At 37.0% G+C, this 19,473-nt stretch overlaps 1 protein-coding gene across 2 annotated transcripts; it reads left to right on the top strand.

Annotated features, from left to right (window-relative positions):
• Positions 1-5,163: 5,163 nt before the first annotated feature.
• LOC103404070 (DExH-box ATP-dependent RNA helicase DExH10) lies at positions 5,164-13,550 on the top strand. Of its 2 annotated transcripts, none has more exons than XM_070816213.1 (17): positions 5,164-5,342; positions 5,696-6,728; positions 7,328-7,642; positions 7,779-7,883; positions 8,006-8,074; positions 8,446-8,613; positions 8,702-8,773; positions 8,848-8,964; positions 9,613-9,822; positions 9,937-10,095; positions 10,408-10,497; positions 10,633-10,725; positions 10,902-11,055; positions 11,572-11,720; positions 11,804-11,899; positions 12,422-12,514; positions 13,144-13,550. In XM_070816213.1, the coding sequence occupies exons 2-17, from the start codon at positions 5,766-5,768 to the stop codon at positions 13,252-13,254; spliced, it is 2,964 nt and encodes a 987-aa protein (XP_070672314.1). In that variant the 5' UTR covers positions 5,164-5,342; positions 5,696-5,765; the 3' UTR covers positions 13,255-13,550. The 2 variants fall into 2 exon arrangements, with proteins under 2 accessions (XP_070672314.1, XP_070672316.1); XM_070816215.1 differs by having other exon boundaries at positions 5,208-5,342; positions 5,684-6,728.
• The last annotated feature ends 5,923 nt before the right edge of the window (positions 13,551-19,473 follow it).

Here is a 19,473-nt window from a genome sequence, read left to right as displayed (position 1 = left end):
CTTCCAATGAAAAAAATGCAGGTGCTGATGGCTATTGAGAACGTAACTAGAGTCGAAGCATCTACGAATATTGAAGAGGTCCTTCGTCTTCCCCAATGCTCGCCTTTTGAGAGCATGGATTTTTTTTTTTATTGGAGTTAAATTAATGCGTATTATGTTATCAATTTGGTGTTGTAATTTTATTTGCTATATATACACACATCCCAACATCTAACTCTGGTTTTTGTTTACAGAAAGAGGGGGTCAAAGTGGATAGTTGAGATAACCTCACAATAAGTATGTATTTCTTCTTCTATAAAGTCAATTCTATAGCTTTTTTTTTTTTTTTATCTGATTCATATTTGCATTCTACATGTTATCTTTGTGACTGACTTATCAAGTCACTACGCTACAAGCAGATGTGCTATTTTTTATTTTTGTCAAAGCAAACAAACTAATGGTCTAAGAGATTGCCTAAATGGATCCTAAAATAGTAGAAAATGCAGAAAAGTTTGAAATAAATTGAGATACAATAGTGTGAGTTCATTATATGTACTATTCATAAAACAAAGGGAGTTCTTCTTATTGATTCAAAGACGAACCATTTCATTAAATTATGATATTTTGAACAAAGAATATGTGTTTTCGGGTAATAAAACAAGAAGCTAAAGCACATTTAAAGGAATTTTTGACCTATTGTGGATTGTGAGATGCCAATTTTGTTTCCCAATACCTATCTTTCATGGTAATTTTAATATTTTGTCTTTTGAAACTCTAATGAGCATTTTATAAGGCAGTTAAGGCTCTCATGATTTAGAAGCCTAACCAATGTATTTATTTTGGACATAGAAAACGAGGTGGCTTAATACTCCTATATTTTTGGCGTCAATGAAACAAATAATTAATGGTTAACGTCAATGCTTTTTATCTGCTAATTTTGAAATTATGCTTCCAGTTAACTGAATTGGTAAAGAAAAGGTCTGTTAGAGCAAGGGATGTAAGCAAGGTCCTATGTCAAGGTCTGAGTAAACACTGCAGCAGGGCAAGGTACATTTTGTCTGCAATTGATCGTTCTATAAAAAAATATGAGTAGCAAAATTAGATGACTTCTACTCCTCCCAGGCCTCGACTTATATGATGCTAATAGTTTTTTGAGAAAGTTGAGATTTTTAGCTATATTTTCTATAGATTCGCAATTGAAAGACTGGAAATGTTAGAAATGATGTTTTTTTTTTTTTTAATTTCTCTTAATTTTTTTTTCTGGATGCTGTTTGGATTCATATTTCTATTTTTTATGAAAAATGTCCATAAATCGTAAAGATGATCCTGAAGAGTGACAAGCAATGGTTTTCAAAATTTTATTCTAATTAATGTTTTTTCAATGACAAGTTATTTTCTTTTAGCAGACTTTTTGTGTTGAATGGGAAGCATTCGTTTTTTGTCTTTGTTTTTCGATTTATTAGTTGATCGGTTCATGCTCTTTATGACAGCTGTTTTGCAAGATGCAAATAATTTTTTTTGTTTCTAAGTTTTTACTGTAAATCGTTTTTTTTATTTTTTATTTTATTTAGTTCATATTCATATACCATGCTTGACTACTTCCTCAATTTCATCATCACCCCTCCTTCCCAGCTTCATCTAAAACGCCCTTTGACAAGTTCTTTGCTGCAATTGACCATTAAAAAATAAAAAATAAAAAATCTTTGCTGCAAACTGAGTAACTTTTGCCTCTTTGTGCCCATCAAATATACCAAAAATCAGCGACAGAGTTTTCGATTTTGTGCATTTTTAGGTTCAAAAACAATTGTTTTTTTTATTGGTTCGAGGATAAATGGTTTTGAAAACTTGGATTCATAAAGGATTTAAGGGGGCGTTTGTTGTACCGGACTGTCTCGGACTGGACTAACTTCAGGGACTAAAATGGACTGGCTTAGACTAGACTAAGCTAGACTAGCTTAGTGAAATGTTTGGTGCTGTGTCAGACTAAATACCAGAATAATAAAAAAAAAATTTCTTTTCTTTTTCTTTTTTTCTCTAGAAGTCTCTCTGCCTCTCCCTTTTTCTTTAGTCAAACTATATCTCCTCCTTTTCTCCATCTCTTCCATTTCCATTTCCCGTCCAGCTCCTCCCCCCACATTTTCACCCTCTTCACTCCCTCTCACAATTTATAATCAACTATGCATATCTTCAAAATCAAACCACAAAGCAAAAAATAGAGTGTAAATTAAGGAGTTGGGGCAGGGTGCATGTGCAATTGGCTCGAAGGTGAAAGATAGGTAAAGTCTGTGATCAACAATTTTTATGTTTTCTGGGTTTGATCTACATCACTCCCATCGTTGATTCAAGCTCATCTCACAGATTTTTTTTTTTGGGTTTTCTAGGTTTGGTCTTCTGGGTTTTATGGGTTTTATGGGTTCGATTTTCTAGGTTTTTAGGTTGTGGGAAGCCAGTAAGGAGGAGATGGGGTGGGAAAAACAGAGCGGTGGTAGCAAAAGATCTATCTTTGCCATCGTTCAGCTCAACCTAGATGGCGAAAGACCCCAAATCACCAACTGAAATGCCAAAAAGGGTGATAGGTTTGCGGGACGATGGAGATCGGCGACAGCCGTTTCTGGTTTGGTCACTGGAGAAGAAGTGATGATGGTGCTCATGTTGGTTCACCGGACGCGGCTTGCAGACGAAGGAGACGGGACTAGCGAAGTGCGAAGTGCGTAGTCCCGTTTAGTCGGGGCGAGTCTCATTAATGTTTGTCCCAACGTGTAACAAACATGGGACTAGACTGTTACTTAGTCCAGTCCAGTCCAGTCTAGTAAGTGCTAGTGAGTGCAAACAAACGGGCCCAAGGTTTAAGGCCTTTTTTGCTTAGATAACACAATATTATTCAACTTATTCCATTGTTATCATCTATAATTCAATTCACACACATATTTTGATCTCTCATTTTTACTAAAATTGTCATTTATTTACATTAACAACTTCCATTTCCTAATTTTTAACAGTGAAATAAAAACACTACATATGAGAAAAAAAAGAAGGAAATTTTGAAGTGTCGATGAGTGAAGAAGAAAGTTCTACGGCTGATTAGTGTTGAACTACCTGTTGTCCAAACTATTCTAAGTACCGTTCTAAACCTCACCCTTCGACAACTATTTTCTTACCTATTGTAAATAGAGTTATAACTTATAAATAGATTTCCACATGTATGTAAATAGTATTGTCTATCATTATATATTTAAAACTCTTAACACGTTTTATACGGTTTTAAAACTCGCAGCATCGCGCCGGCATATTTGCTAGTATACACTATTTTTTTACAATGATAAATAGACATCTTTTTTTTTCCCTAATTAATAATGGGGTGGGCACTTGGAACGGAAAACCCAAAACCAAACCAATCGAAACCGCACCGAATGGTTCGATTTTGCAGTTTTGAAACCGAACCGTAATATGGAAAAACCAAAATTGAACGACACTACAAAAATTAAATAAATATATAATTAAATACCAATATTAGGTAATTTCTATTGTAGGCTCTCTTTGTTTTTTTTTTTTTTTCAATTTGTTTTGTTGCTTTTGTAGGCTTTTTAAAGTTTATAACAACTACTGTAAATTATTTTGTTTATGTTATTTTGTGTAGAGTTGGCCAATTTGAATTCAAGTATTGTCTCTCTTACTCTAAATCCACAACCACAACAACAAGCTCCAAGGCAATCTCAAGCTTCTAGTTTACAAGATTCAATAGATTCTCATCTATCGGTGTCACTTTCACATGGTCCAAAGTCTTCCAAGTATCGCACTTTCAAGTCCGTTCACAAGCTCAAAGGCCTCCTCAACCTTGGAAAAGTAAGTGGCAAAAGGAAAGGAAAAGAGAGAGGGTTAAACAATACAAAGTAGTGACTTTAAAGTTGAAGCACCAAAACCTTTTCGTTGAATGTATGCACAATTTATTTATTCAGGTTGAACTAATGCTAAGCATTTCGATGTTGAAGTTTGTTTGAACTACTAAAGTAAGGTCACAAGGTCTTTTTTTTTTTGGTCAAAATCGTAAGGCATTTTGATGTTGAATTTTATCGTGGTGATCATGAATTATTTTTCAATTAGGTTGTATTAATGGCATAAGGTATTTAGGGTGTGTTTGTCTGACATCCTAGCGACTAGACTGAACTAACAGTAGCAAAGGATTAGCTTTAATGATGCTAGCTCAGACTCACTCTACTATGGGCCTCGCTACCTGTCGTTAGCTAATCCTAACCAAAAGCATGATATTAGCTAGGACTAGAAGTCGCTGCCTTTTTGTCTCCCCAAATTTGTCTCAAGCCGCCTTCATCAGTGACCAAAGCCCCCACGACCTAAAATCTTAGAATCTGGTAACCACCCATAATCTGATTACCATTTAGGGAGTTGGACGGGAAAAGAGGCAGAGGGAAGAGAGAAAGGGATTTGAATGAAAAAACAAAGGGAAGAGAGAAGGAGCCAAACAAGAAAACTCACCATGACCGCCATTGAATTGGCGATGCTAAGCTTGAGAGGGAGGAGTTGGGGCTTTTTGGGGGAATCGGGAATTTGGGAGGCAAGTCTCCATTTTTTGTGATTTTAATTCAAATCGTGTGTGCAACAGATGGAGAAAAAGAGCAAAGCAACTTGGATACCCAAAGGGAGGAAAGGATTAGAGGCTAGATGGAGAGGGGAGAGAGACGGCGGAGAAAAAAAAAATTAGAGGTTAGATGGAGAGAAAGATGATTGTTGTGATGTTCTACAAAATAGGAAAAAGATAAATTAATAAATATATATTAAATTAATAATAAAATGTTATAGTTACAGATTAAATAATATAATATTATAATCTTGCTTATTTGTCTGCATCAAACACTTCACTAAATCAGTTTAATCTAGTCTAAACCAGTTCAGTTTAGTTCTTAAAGTTAGTTATGTATAGTTCGGTGCAAAAAACTCACCCTTAGTTTACAAATAGTGTGAAAGTTTTGAAACCGAAACCTAAATCGTATAAAACCGAACCGCAATCAAATGGTTTGGTTCCATTTGTGTTAGGGGAGTGAGCTAAGCGGACGAACAACAATATGATTCAAATTTATATTTGACGCGAATCGAACCTAAAATATACCTCTTGCTTACGAGATGAGATGAATACTATTAAAGCATAATACTTTTTTTTTTTTTTATTTCGTAAAAAATAGGCGCTGTTATTTGGTTGGCACCTGCAACTGAAGGTGAAACCCTAATTGCCTACAATTGGATCTTCCAATAAAACCCTAACTTTGATTGAACAGTTCTCCTATATTACCGTACACTATATGTCAAGCTAGGGCATTGGCTAACTGGGAAATCTCCGTTTCAGCATTCAGGTTCGCCAATTTCAGAGCAGAATTGGTTGCTCTCTCTCTATCTTCCTAATTTCTTGTAATTTCTCACAATTTTCATAGAATTTGGGTATAACTTAAATAATTTGAATCTTTTTGGGGAACCTAGCTGACGCTGGTCATAGGTGCAATGGCTGTTCATACCTGAAATCCAAAAGTAGTTCTTTTCAAAAATAACAATTAAAAAATCAAACTTTTTGTGTAATTTTCAATATTTGTGACGATTATATTCTGCAAGTATTGGGTTTTATTAATTTTCCTCCAATAAAGAAAAAGAAGATTGCTTTTCTGTTGAACAAACGACATTTTGATTCATGTTTGGTTAGTTTTTGTTGCAGAAGGAAAGCTCAACATTATTAGTAGGAGAATTTTGTTTGGTTTAGCTTAGAAGCGGATATAGTTTTAGGGATGGAAGAATCTCCAACACCTGCGAAACGAAAAGAACGTGAAGCGTCAGAGATCACAGAGACTCCCACCGACGAATCTTCCCTGAAGCGACGGCATTTGACTCGAACATGTGTGCATGAGGTTGCAGTTCCCAGTGACTATGCTTCGACCAAGGATGAGTCGGTTTATGGAACCCTTTCGAATCCTGTTTATAATGGCGAGGCGGCCAAGACATACCAATTTACCCTTGACCCATTTCAGCAGATTTCTGTGGCATGCTTAGAACGGAAAGAGTCAGTTTTGGTCTCCGCCCATACTTCAGCAGGTAAGACTGCAGTCGCGGAGTATGCAATTGCCATGGCTTTTAGAGACAAGCAGAGGGTTATATATACTTCGCCATTGAAGGCTTTGAGCAATCAGAAATATAGAGAGCTCAGCCAGGAGTTTGAAGATGTTGGATTGATGACTGGAGATGTTACACTCTCACCTAATGCTAGTTGTTTGGTTATGACAACTGAGATCCTTAGGGGAATGCTTTACAGAGGTTCCGAGGTTTTAAAGGAAGTCGCCTGGGTTATCTTCGATGAAATTCACTACATGAAGGATCGTGAAAGAGGGGTTGTTTGGGAAGAGAGTATTATATTTATGCCTCCCGCTGTTAAAATGGTTTTTCTTTCAGCCACAATGTCGAATGCGACTGAGTTTGCAGAGTGGATTTGTAATTTGCACAAACAGCCTTGTCATGTGGTGTACACAGATTTTCGACCAACTCCTCTGCAGCATTACGTTTTTCCAGTGGGTGGGAATGGGTTGTATCTTGTGGTCGATGAGAATGAACAATTCAGGGAGGAAAATTTTGTGAAGCTACATGATACTTTCTCAAAGCAGAAATTGAGTGATGGTCACAGGAATAACAAGGCAAGTGGGAGACTTGCAAAAGGTGGGACTGCATCTGGGGGTTCTGACATATTCAAAATTGTGAAGGTGTGCTCTTCATTTTTAACTTTCGTTCTTTCTTCTTGAAGGTTTGCTCTTCCTTCAAAAGGTGGTTTTTCTTATATTTTAAAAACACCATGAAATACATATTACATCTTTTTACCTATTATTAGTACCATGATTGCATGGTGTTTTTTCACTTATGAAAAGTTTAGACCATGTTTGGCAAAGATGATTCATGAAAACACTAGCGGTAGCATTGAGAATCTGGATGGCAGTTTTCTTGTCGAATAATTATTCTTGTCCAGAAAGTGATTTCATCACTGTTTAGGGTACTGAGAGCAGGACATCTAAAGGTTATACTTATGTAAACAAAGAGAAAGAAAGTAAAATGAAAAGTAGAGTATAAAATGATCTCAGATCCTAATGTTTTCTTTAGTTGCCTTTTTGGCAATTTGCCTTGAGGCTGTTCATCACATGGATTGTTAGAAACAAGGCTGCTTCCCACATTCAAGGCTCTTAGAGCAAATACTTCTATATTTATCCACCAACATTGGTGCTTTATTTAATCGCCATCACACGTATGCTTATCTTTCTTTGTTCATTCATTTATTTATTTAGTTACACTTTTCTGCCCTGAATTACAGATGATTATGGAACGGAAATTTCAGCCAGTTATAATTTTCAGCTTCAGTAGAAGAGAGTGTGAACAACATGCGATGTCCATGTCTAAGCTTGATTTTAACAGCCAAGATGAAAAAGATGCTGTTGAACAGGTTTTTCGTAATGCAATACTCTGCTTAAATGAGGAAGACAGGGAGTTGCCTGCTATTGAGTTAATGCTGCCACTCCTTCAACGAGGAATTGCCGTTCATCATTCTGGCCTTCTACCTGTTATCAAGGAACTGGTAGAACTTCTTTTCCAAGAAGGCCTTGTAAAAGCCCTTTTTGCTACTGAGACAGTAAGAACATTTCTTAAACACCTTTTCCCTCCTGTTTCGTCTCCTTTTTCATATATTTAGTTTACAGCTGTACCTTATTTATCTAGCTTAGGGGATAAGATGGAATAACTTGTCAATATCTGTACTTTGTGAACAGTTTGCAATGGGCTTAAACATGCCAGCAAAAACTGTAGTTTTCACAGCTGTTAAGAAGTGGGATGGTGATAGTCATCGATATATCGGATCTGGTGAGTATATTCAGGTAAGTGAAGATTTCATTGCTTTTCTTTAAGAGAAATAATAAGTGCAAAAGACAAATGTTTGTATATTTGTGTGTGGATTATTTCTTTTTCTGATTATTAACTATTATCTTAATTGCTCTAGATGAGTGGAAGGGCTGGGCGTCGTGGCAAAGATGAGCGGGGTATTTGTATCATAATGATTGATGAACAGGTGATGCTACTAGTGGTCATCTCTCTTTAGTGTACAAGTGCCACTCACTAATTTCCGTATAGATTCAAAATCAATAAATTTATCATTATTCATTACACATCAACCATTGGAAGTCCTTCCACATATTGAGGTCTTCCATTTAGTCTCCTTGAGTTTTAACTGTTTCTTTGCTTTGTTATGTTTTATTGTCTTATATTTTCAGAGCTAAATTCATATTTATAAGGGGTAAAACAGAATGATCCCTTTTATTTTATTTATGTTTGATTATATCGCTTGAATTCTATCACAGCCCAGGGTGATGTTGAACAAGCAAGAAAGCCATTTACTATCTTAAGTCTTGAAATTAATTCGAAATTTGTTACGTTTTACAGATGGAAATGAACACACTAAAGGATATGGTTTTGGGTAAACCAGCTCCTCTAGTTAGCACTTTCAGACTCAGCTATTACTCAATTTTGAATTTGTTGAGCCGTGCGGAAGGCCAATTCACAGCTGAACACGTGATAAAGAATTCATTCCACCAATTTCAGTATGAAAAGGTTTCTACTGAATCATATATTTTACTTGTTCCGCACCGGAATCTGGTGCATAATGACTAACCACTCCGGATCTTTCTCTCTTATTTAGGCTTTGCCTGGTATAGGGGAAAAGGTTTCCAAGCTTGAGCAGGAAGCGGCTTTGCTTGATGCATCAGGAGAGGTAGTCTTTCCCCATTGATCTTAAATATGTTTTTTCTATTTATTGTTGCTTAGAGTTTAATGTTTTATGTGCAGGCTGAAGTTGCTGAGTATCATAAGATAAAACTTGATATAGCTCAACTTGAGAAGAAAATGATGTCAGAGATAACGAGGCCTGAAAGAGTTCTGTATTTTCTTCTTCCTGGTCGCCTGGTATGTGCTGCGAATGGTCACGCTGTTTGGAATTTTTTGTAAACTTATCCTTGTTGATTTCTAATAGCATTTAAATTGGATAATGTAGTCTCTTAGTTGAAATTTGGTTTTAATTTGTATAGGTGGATCTTTAAGAGCTTTGGAACTGAAAATGCGGTCTAAAGTTTTTTCTTCTAATTTCTGTTTGATACTTGTTTCTGGGTGTAGTGCTATTCTGCTAGATACAGTGAGAAAAGGGTAGTGCTATCCAAACACCCCTTTTTACCTTCCACACACCCCCTGTTAATTTCTATCCTTTGATCCTCTTCAATTGGTTCGATCCGAAGGCCGGAAATTGAGAAAGGTGTATGGAACGTAAAATTGGGTGTGTGTATAGGACCACCCTAAGAAAATATTTACTGTTTTACTTGTTGCACTGATGTCTTACAACTCTTACCTAATCATTTATTGATATTAATATTTCATTTTATGCCTTGTCCTTAAGCTTCTATGCTCACTTTGATTATATTGTATATAAACTCGCTTAATACCAATGATTGCGTCATCTTGATTGCTTGTTAAACTTAGAAATGCAGATGTTGATTTTCCACTACAAGGGTTGTAGGTCATGTATTTGCCTATTCTCAGGACGTGTTTTTCTTGTTGCAGGTCAAGATTAGGGAAGGTGGTACAGATTGGGGCTGGGGAGTTGTAGTTAATGTGGTAAAAAAGCCTTCATCCGGGTTAGGCACACTGTCCTCGCGCGGTGGTGGGTTTATAGTGGATACTTTGCTCCACTGTTCTCCTGGTTCAAGTGAGAACAGTTCACAGCCAAAGCCTTGCCCTCCTCGCCCTGGAGAAAAGGGTGAAATGCATGTAGTAAGTTCATGCACTTGAAGTAACTGAATTTTGAAGTTCGATGTGGTTCATTAAGTTTTTCAAGTAGTTAAATTGGTCTTCTGGGGTTCCTGATATTTCTTTCCATCTTTTTAGGTCCCTGTACAATTGCCCCTGATTTCTGCTCTAAGCAAACTCAGAATATCTATTCCCTCTGATTTGCGGCCGTTAGAGGCGAGGCAAAGTATTCTTCTAGCAGTTCAGGAGCTGGGAACTCGATTCCCACAAGGTCTTCCAAAGCTGAATCCTGTAAAGGTAATAATGATCAACTGTCTTTGGTACATTGGGGCAAAGAAAATTTTCAACCATATTATTGCGACAATTTTCTGTTGTCAAACTGTAATGTTTTGGTTGTAACTCTTTAAAATATCACTGGTAAATAAATGGTAAGGATTTAATCTGCAAGTCTGCAACTTAGCAATCTGTTCTATTTAAGGCCCTATTTCCTTGCATTAAAAAAAAAAGATTATATCCCTTTCACTAAACCATTTATTCGTATCGATATCTGCAACAATACCATCTTTCCTATTTTTCCTATGTTTTTCTCAAAGTTCATTGTGATTTTAGGATATGGGCATTGAAGATCCTGAAATTGTTGAGTTAGTCAATCAAATAGAGGATCTTGAACAGAAATTATATGCACATCCACTGCATAAGGTTTGTCATTTGTTTAAAATACTTTGTTCTATAAAACAAATTATTAAGGAACTCTACTGTCTGGAGAAAAATTTCTTTTCTTGATGGAATTTACCTCACTATCACCCTTTGTGCTTACTATTTGGTTCGCTGCAGTCTCAAGATGTGAATCAGATTAAATGCTTTCAAAGGAAAGCAGAGGTGGATCATGAAATTCAACAACTTAAGTCCAAAATGCGTGAGTCCCAGGTACGCCTCGTCTGGATACTTCTGTCATAAACAGTTTTGACGTTTGCAAGACGTAGAACCATGATTCATATGGGATGATGAGTCAATGTTATGCTGCATGTATTACAACCTTCTGATGTTGCATGTAAAGAAATTTGCAAAAGAATATGCATATTTAACTATAATTGATTCTGCAGCTTCAAAAATTTCGTGATGAACTTAAGAACCGTTCACGGGTTTTGAAGAAGCTTGGTCACATTGATGCCGAGGGTGTTGTCCAGTTAAAGGGGCGGGCAGCCTGCTTGATAGACACAGGAGATGAGCTCCTTGTTACTGAACTGATGTTTAATGGTAGTTATCTTGCACTTTTCTTTTCACGTTATTACTTAAGACCTGTTATAAGACAGACTATTGGGATGAATTTGGCCAATGCAAGAACAGTAGAAAGATAGTATCCAATTCGATTGGAGCACAGAATATCATAATATAATAATGGTACAAATTGAATCACCTTTCTTTTTGATATTCTATACAAAATTCCCTAAGTCTTAAGTATAGTTATCAATTTTGTTGCAAATTCCAATTTTAGTAAAAAATTTTTTTATCCTTAATCCTTTGTTCATACGTATTATTTCATATATGGAGTTAGGTAATAAGATATTGGCTACAATTGAAAAGGTTTTATCAATAAAATTTCGATTGATAAGATAAGGGACTCCTGAAAGCTAATAAAGCTGATTTTGGCCTTAGCCAAGCCCACTGAGCCAGGGAAACTGGTCATATTATCTATTTAGAACACCTTTGCTCTTCAGCCATCGCATCAATATTGTTCAGCTTTCTGTAAGTATAAATGCTATATGTGATCAGGTACATTCAACGATTTGGATCATCATCAAATTGCAGCAATCGCAAGTTGTTTTATTCCAGTAGATAAATCAAATGAGCAGATACAATTGAGGACGGAGCTTGCTAGACCATTACAACAACTCCAAGAGAGTGCTAGAAGAATAGCAGAGGTCTTATAATGTTCAGCTTCACACTGTTCATACGTACAAATTTATATTTTTTCTATTCTTTAACTGTTGCTACATGACTGCAGATACAACATGAATGCAAATTAGATGTAAACATTGAAGAATACGTGGAATCAACAGTGCGACCGTTCTTGATGGATGTGATTTATTGTTGGTCAAAGGTTAGTTTGTTATATTTTTGTGTAATTTGTTGCATGTGGGTGATAGAAACTATAATTTGCCAAAGGTGGAAATGTTTTACAAGATAGAACATGACAGATTTTTTTCTTCATCTTTGCTCATGCAATGGTTTTAAAATTTCCTGCTATTATCTCATTTCTACCAATTTGTTTTTTAATCTACGAGTTATTTATTTGTCTGTTGCTCATACTGCTCTCATTTGAAAAAATTTGGATAATGTTTAAGACACTTTACCATTGGTGTCCAACTTTTCTGGTTCTTTGTTTTGTTTTTGTTTTGTAAATCACTGTACTGGTTTGCCTACTGTAGTATGTTGGTTTACTGGACGTTGTAATGTCTGGAGGGTTCAACTTTGTTAATGTTTTTTTGTTAAGAGGTTTCATCTTGTAGCCCTTGGATTTTTCCGAGCCAATAAAAATATAAAAAAACTTTTGGATTGTTTTAGTAAGGACTTTTTGGACTAATCTTTCCCTATTTCTTTTTTCTAATAAATATTCCATCAGGGTGCAAGTTTCGCGGAGGTTACACAAATGACCGATATATTTGAGGGTAGTATCATCAGAGCTGCTAGAAGACTAGATGAATTTTTGAACCAGGTATTGTTCGGGAAGTTGAACATTATATCTCGTAAGTTGGTTTTGCAATCATTCAAGGGCCTCTTTTACTATGTTCAGAACCTTCGGAAGGTTATTTGCCCAATATAATGCTTGTGACAGTCGAGGAAAATTAACATTTAGGATTGGTAGTACTATAATAGATTCAGTCATAGTCATTTGATAAGCATAGAGGTAAGAAGAAAGTACGCAAATCCATGTTTACAGCTGTGTCCGTGTCCTTGCTATAATGACCATAATGCTCGGCTAGCGTTTTGGGCTTAACCTGGCCTGGTCAACATGTCCCAACATGTTATTAGCTTTTATTTTTAGTTATTGTGATTTGAGTTATGATGAAATATAACTTCTCATGGCACAACTGGTATTCAACTTTGAAAAGTGCTTTCCGAAATCTGAAAAAGGGAGTGTAGGCATCCATGTTTGTATAACATGCTGAAAATCTCCTACGGTAGGTGTAGTCTTTTGTTCTGAACACAGATTAGATATGCACGGAAATTTCTTTACCACTAATTTTTAGTTCTGAGAAATGTGCCCTAAACATGCATTGCATGAGCACTTGAGGCAGCAGTTAAATTATCAAGTGATTCTAACTGACTGGCCTTTATTTTCAGTTGCGTACTGCTGCTCAGGCTGTGGGAGAAGTTGCTTTGGAAGAGAAATTCACTGGAGCAAGCGAAAGCCTCCGGCGAGGTATCATGTTTGCAAATTCCCTGTATCTGTAGATTTCTTCCTGCAGGCCATCTCAGGCATGGTGGAGACAAAGGTTTCCGTCACAGTAGTGATGACTGGTTGCCATGTGAGTTATCTTTAGTTGCCTAGGCTGACATGATAAGTTATGTTTCTATTTGTTCCCTATAATTTTTGTTACTGTATCAAGTTTCTTCCGTTGGCCCATAATTTAGACATGTATTCTAAGATTGCTCTTCTTTAACCTCGCAAAGTCACTCACTTCCTTCATTGTAGAACAAGATCCTAACCACTAAAAGCACAAAATGTAAAAAAAAAAGATTATTTTGCATCCTCGTTCTGTAGATCTTTAACTTGCTTGATTCTCTGATAAGAGAAATTTTGGAAGTGGAGAAAGGAAAAGGAAACTAGTCAGTTTAAAGCCAGCAAGACATTTTTTTTACTTTGCAAGCGCAACCTAGAAGAACAAACTGATATAATGAAATGCAATGTGTTCACAAATTTGGCTTTGACCATGATCCAATACCAAATGGTTGTGCACGTCAATTCATATATATTCGGACAGAGAAGGAACAATATAGTCTTATATGCAATCCAATTATCAAAGAATAGATCAGCGGAAGGTATGGGCTATTTAACCCTACTGGAGGACAATGTTATAAATTGAATAGAGAATAAGGGAATCTTTTTGTTTCATACTTGACTCTAGTTCCTTTGCTTGTACATCGCCTTCTGTTCGTTAACGAGTTTGTAGAACTTACCAAGAGTTTGATGTGGGGTTTAAGCAGGCGTGTGCGAACCTTCCCGTTTCCCTTTTATGCCGATGTCATAAACCAGTGTGAAGGTATCATTGGAAAACATGGGGGGTGTACTAAGATTTATTTTTAAACGCATAAGCACTTAATTTGTTTTTGTTTTTAACCAAACATTGTCAAACGCACTGTTGGTGATTTGAAAATGTTTTTAGTTATTTTGAAAGCATTTCTAACTAACTTCGAACACTTGTTTCGAAACTTCTTGTTTTAATCATGAAATAAAATTTTGCCATCAAATCATTCCCTTCTTGTTTAATCTACCACTTGTGAACCACCCACTTTTTTCACTCGTATCAATCTTCTCCACCCCTAGAGGAGCCTTCATCTCAAAATTTGACACAAACTTTGCAATCTCAAGGCATTGACAACCGATCGTCTTATTACGTTTGGTATCTAAGAATGAAATTGATTGGATAAATCCTTGGATTCCAACTCCCAAGACACTTGGAATATATTTTGAGTGAAGAAGCGGATACCAATTCTCAAAATTGTATCCTATTGAAGGTAGAAGATGAATTAGTTGTGAAGAAAACTCATACCATTATTAGTTTTGAAGTTTTCTTCGCGACTAATTCATCCCCTACCCTCAATTTAGACACAATTTGGAAGTTAGTATCACTCACTCGTTCAAGATACATTGAATCTAAAGAATTTGTCCTATCCATTCCAATACTAGACAATAAACAAGGCCTTTGAGAACCTTAGGGCCCGTTTATTACAACAAAATGTTTTATCTTTGGTGGAGGATTATGATTTATGAGATGAGATGGATTAGGGTAGTAAGTGTTTGGGTTAATATTTGAACATTGAGCTTGAATGAAGTGAAGCCCAAGGATGCCAATTAGAAGAAGAATTGTCCGAAGCCCAGCATCGAACCCAAAAGTGAATTGAAGCCTTTTTAGCCAAGGTACAAGTCACATGGCTATAATTGAAATGACAAGTGATGGAGACTAACCTACTATCAGCCAAAGAACACTTTCTAGTGGCACTTCTAGTAAAAAGTTGATGACTCACTACCCTCAAAGTGCTTTCAGGGAAAGAGTAAAAGTTACAACAGTCTGGCTAAATTGCCTATAAAAGGAAGAAGAGACAATGGGGACAAGGACACTCAATCAATCAAACAAACATACAAACTTTGCTCTCAAACCAGATTTGCGTCCAAAAACTAAAATCAACCCATATTCAGTCATTTTAGTGATAGTTCTTTAGAAAAGCTATCTTTTGTCTAGTTTAAAAGCTCTGTTATCTCCCTCAGTGGTGTAGTATCAATTGCCTCGTGTAAACTTGTTTACCATCCATTCATTTTTAGCATACAAACCCTGTAAATTCAAAGAGAAGACTGCAAGAGGTTCAACCTTGCCAGACAAAATCTTGCCCGAAGCTTTTTGTTTGTTTTCTACATTCGTAGATCTATTACATAATGCATTCTCCATCATGTATTCAAGTTATTCCCATCTATTTCTCTATTTTAAGAGTACCATTTGCATATGGATCTAGTTAACTTGATTAGTATGCTTTTATAAAGTAACTTGGAACCAGATAAATGACTTAAAGGGCTCTGGACTCCCTTCATTCGAAGACTATAAACTAAAAGTCCTTGTTTACAAGGCAAGAAAAAGAACTTAATACAAACTTAACTCATCTGTGACAATCCTTTGATAACAAGAAGTTTGAGTAACTTAGGGCGCAAGTAATCGACTTAAAACACACTTGTTCTACATCTGCTATACTGAGATAGCAATGGCACGCCTTGCACTTAGTTAGTTTTGATTGTCAGCCTCAAGGCCTATGCCTAAGGCCCACAAAGGCACATTTCAGAACTAACTTTGTTCTCTTCTTGTAGCACATCAACAAGTAAGAGCCTGACTACACATACAAAATGCCAATCCCTTGGGGAGCTGTGCTGAGGTCTGAAGAGCCTTTTCCAGAGAAATCTTTGCCCGAGCATAGTTTTGGCACGCCCAGTGGGACCTATTAGTCTTGTATACCAAGAAGGAGAAGGAAAGAGAAAACCTTTAGGTGGAACACAGAATACGGGCCACCCAGTGTTTACCAAGATCAAACATGACAGATCACCCAGAAGATTTCCCTTCTCTACGAGGACTAGCTATTCTACAGAGCCCAACTTCATCTGAGAAGTTAGGATGGAAGGTGACCAATGAAGACTTGCAAGCCACCATGATGCAAGTATTGAAAATTATGGAAAATATCACTTTGGAAATCAAAGGAGAAGTGAGAAGACTTTGTTCCTTAACGGGGAGTTTGCAAAGAACATTAGATATGGAGTACTCTACTCCAAAAAATGGTTATGCCATGGAAATGATTAGAGAAGCAAGCCCTGAGAAAGAACTAGTTATCCCCTTATTTCCTTTGCTTAAGGAAAAGAAGGATAAAGGGAAAAACAAGGAAGGATCTGGAGTTAGTCAGCCAGTATTGGAGGAGATCTTGGAAGTAGAGTTGCCTGACCCCCTATTATTTTCACTAGATAGTAGGGGGAAGAACGAGAATTCAAGAAAGAAGTATGAGATGCCCTAAGTAATCGGAAAATCCAGTGGGAAATGAGAGTTCACAACTGTGAACAAACCTCCCTTTTATAGGCCACCACCATTGGCTAATAAGGGAGGAGGGTCCAGATGGAGGAAGCCCGAACCAAAAAATGAGACTTTCTTGGGCAATCATTGTAGCCCGAAGTGGGAACCTCCTCATCACTTAATAATACAGTCAACCAATTACTCAAAGAAGAGTTAGTTGAGCTCAGAAGTATGGTGGTCTAGAATGCTCAACCTCAGGCTCGCCCGATGTTTAGGATCACCTACCAGAAGCCATATCCTGAGTATTTTGATGAGCAGAATCATTTTCCCCTCAACTTCAAGATGCCTGCGTTCCCCATGTTTAGTGGGGAAAATAGTAATGTATCCTTTAGAGATCACATTTTCAAGTTTTCCAACCATTGCGTGGCATTTGATGACAATCCTAATTATAAGTTAAGATTGTTTGGGAAATCGTTGGTTGATCTAACATCTTAGTGGTACTCTCTTTTGCCCCTTAATTCTATTGCCAACTAGGGGCAAATGGAGATGGCTTTTCATGAACAATTCTATAGGATGAAGCCCGAAATGACTATTAATGATCTAGTAGAGGTGAAGCAATATGAGCATGAGTCTACAGAAGATTTCATGATGAGGTTTAGAAAGGCAAGGATGAGGTGACAATTCCCCATCAATCATGCCCAACTTATATCCATTGCTTAGAAGGCATTGAGACTACCTTTGAGGAAAAAGTTATATGATGTGCAGTTCAATGAATTACAAGAATTGGTAATTGTTGCCGCAAAGTATGAGAAGCTGCTGATTAAAGAACAACAAGTGAAACACTCATCTAAGATGCCTCATTTATATAATAATAAAGCTGCAATTCACCAAGTAGAGTTTGAAGAAGGAGAGACAGAAGGAAGTGATGATCATAGAGGAGAAGGAATTGAAATGTGTGTAGCAGAGATGACCACTCTTTTAAACCTTTAACAATGAAAAGTTTAGTCCAGCTAGTCAAGGATCAGAAGGTAATAATGAATGATGGTGGGTTTGTCCTTATGAAGCCCCCTAAATACCAAAATTATTCTTTTGATTTAACTAAGGCCTCATAAATCTATGAAGAATTGGTGCGGGCAAGAGTAATTGTGCCCGACAGTACCAAGAAAATGCCTAAACCAAAAGAATTAAGAGGAAAGAAATATTGCAAGCTGCACTATACCTTCAACCATTCCATAACCATGTCCAGTTCAGGGATTGGGTACAAGACCTCATAGTCAAAGGGAAATTGCTTTTGAAAAAACCAGGCTAATATGATGATTGATACAGATCCCTTCCCAGAAGCCCCAAGAAACATGATCAACTTGACCTGGCTGAGAAAGGGAAGGGAAAAACCACTTAGGAAGTGAAAGCAGAAAGAGGGCAAGTTAACAGACCAACGGAAGGAACTATCAAGTTGCACGAGAAACCCAAAGCAGCTATAGTCAAAAGGCTGATGTTGTGTAATAAGTGCCAATGTGAATGTGAGCTAGAAGTACCAGCATCAGGAGCTATTATTGATCAATAGTTGATAAAAAGAATAGAGAGAGAAAAGAACAAGAAACACGCAGAAGCATCATGCGAGCAATTGAGAGAGACATCCCGAAATGTTTTCCAAAGGTTAGGAGGAGATTTTGAGCCAAAAAACTTGTCTGAAGTGTTTAGAAACCATGAAGCCTTAGAAGATGTGGAAGATAAAGAAGCCAAAATACCCAAATGGGTGGAAGTTAAACCTCCCCAGCCAAATTATGAAGGTGGTGATGTCAGGATAAAGGGAAGAACAAAGGGCATAGTATCCCCAATCACCAAGAAGGGTTTTGCCCGACTTGGGCGGAAATGGTATGTAGTTGGAAAACATGGGAGACCTGTCAAGGAAATGGGAGCTTCTATGATCATGAGGGTTCAGAGGCAGCACAAAGCTCATATGAACTCACTAAATGTCCTTACTACATCAAAAACCTCTACAAATGTAAAGTTTGAAAAAGTACCTCATGAGGGAAGAAATCAACTCCACTGGAGAAGTAGACCATGTGCCACAAAGCCCTCACCCAGGAAAATACAGAATCTTGAGGAGAGCTCAAGATGATATGGTAATGATGCCAACCCCAAGATAGAGTCCATAACCAATATGTTTTGGAACTATCTCGCCTGAAAGGAGAATGCCCCCACCATTGTTGGTTGATACTCTCTATGAAAACCTAGTGTAGGAACATAACTTTGGTATAACTCGGGAGGAAATGTTGCTCGAGTTAGTGTTGCCAAAAAAAGCACAAGCTTGGTTAGATGAATTCATAAACCATATTGGGGGCAAGAAGGAGGATTTACCTGAACCTACCAATTTCCATGTGAACATGACATATGTTTTATCTGCCATGTTTTGCGCCGAGCCTGATCAACCTGCCATTATAGAGGGTGATTACTTTGCAACATAACCTATGATGACACATGTTAGTTTTGAGGAAACAGAAATAAGAGAATCAGGCAGAACAAGTTTACCCGAGCCCACAAAGAAAGAGCCCAAGAAAGTGTATTTAGACAAAATGATCTTTAGTCGCTCGAGTTTGGCCCTAGCTAACCATCTCAAGCCTATATATGTAACTGCTCATTTAGAGGGAGTACCATTCAAGAGGATTTTGATTGATGGAGGAGATGTGGTCAATGTGATACCATTGAAACAGATGAAGAAACTAGGTATAAGTGAGGGAGATCTTATTCCTACTAACTTAATAGTTTTTAGCTTTTCTGGAGCCATTACCAGAACTCATGGAATATTGCCTTTGGAGGTTGACTTGGGTTCCAAGTAAATAATGCTAGCTTTCTTTGTGGTGGACAGTAACTCAACTTATGGGGTTTTGCTTGGCAGAGATTGGAT

This window comes from Malus domestica, chromosome 16, assembly GCF_042453785.1.
Source record: "Malus domestica chromosome 16, GDT2T_hap1".
NCBI classification, from domain to species: Eukaryota; Viridiplantae; Streptophyta; class Magnoliopsida; order Rosales; family Rosaceae; genus Malus; species Malus domestica.
The sequence above is the reverse complement of the archived record's forward strand: the minus strand, read 5'-3'. Positions and strand labels throughout refer to the sequence as shown.

What these genes read in the sequence shown, in the direction of transcription:
- LOC103404070 (XM_070816213.1), top strand. Translation starts at nt 5,766, where the DNA reads ATGGAAGAATCTCCAACACCTGCGAAACGAAAAGAACGTGAAGCGTCA. An exon ending in ACATATTCAAAATTGTGAAG is followed by an intron (nt 6,729 to 7,327) that starts GTGTGCTCTTCA and finishes CCTGAATTACAG; the next exon opens with ATGATTATGGAACGGAAATT. An exon ending in TGATTTATTGTTGGTCAAAG is followed by an intron (nt 11,900 to 12,421) that starts GTTAGTTTGTTA and finishes ATATTCCATCAG; the next exon opens with GGTGCAAGTTTCGCGGAGGT.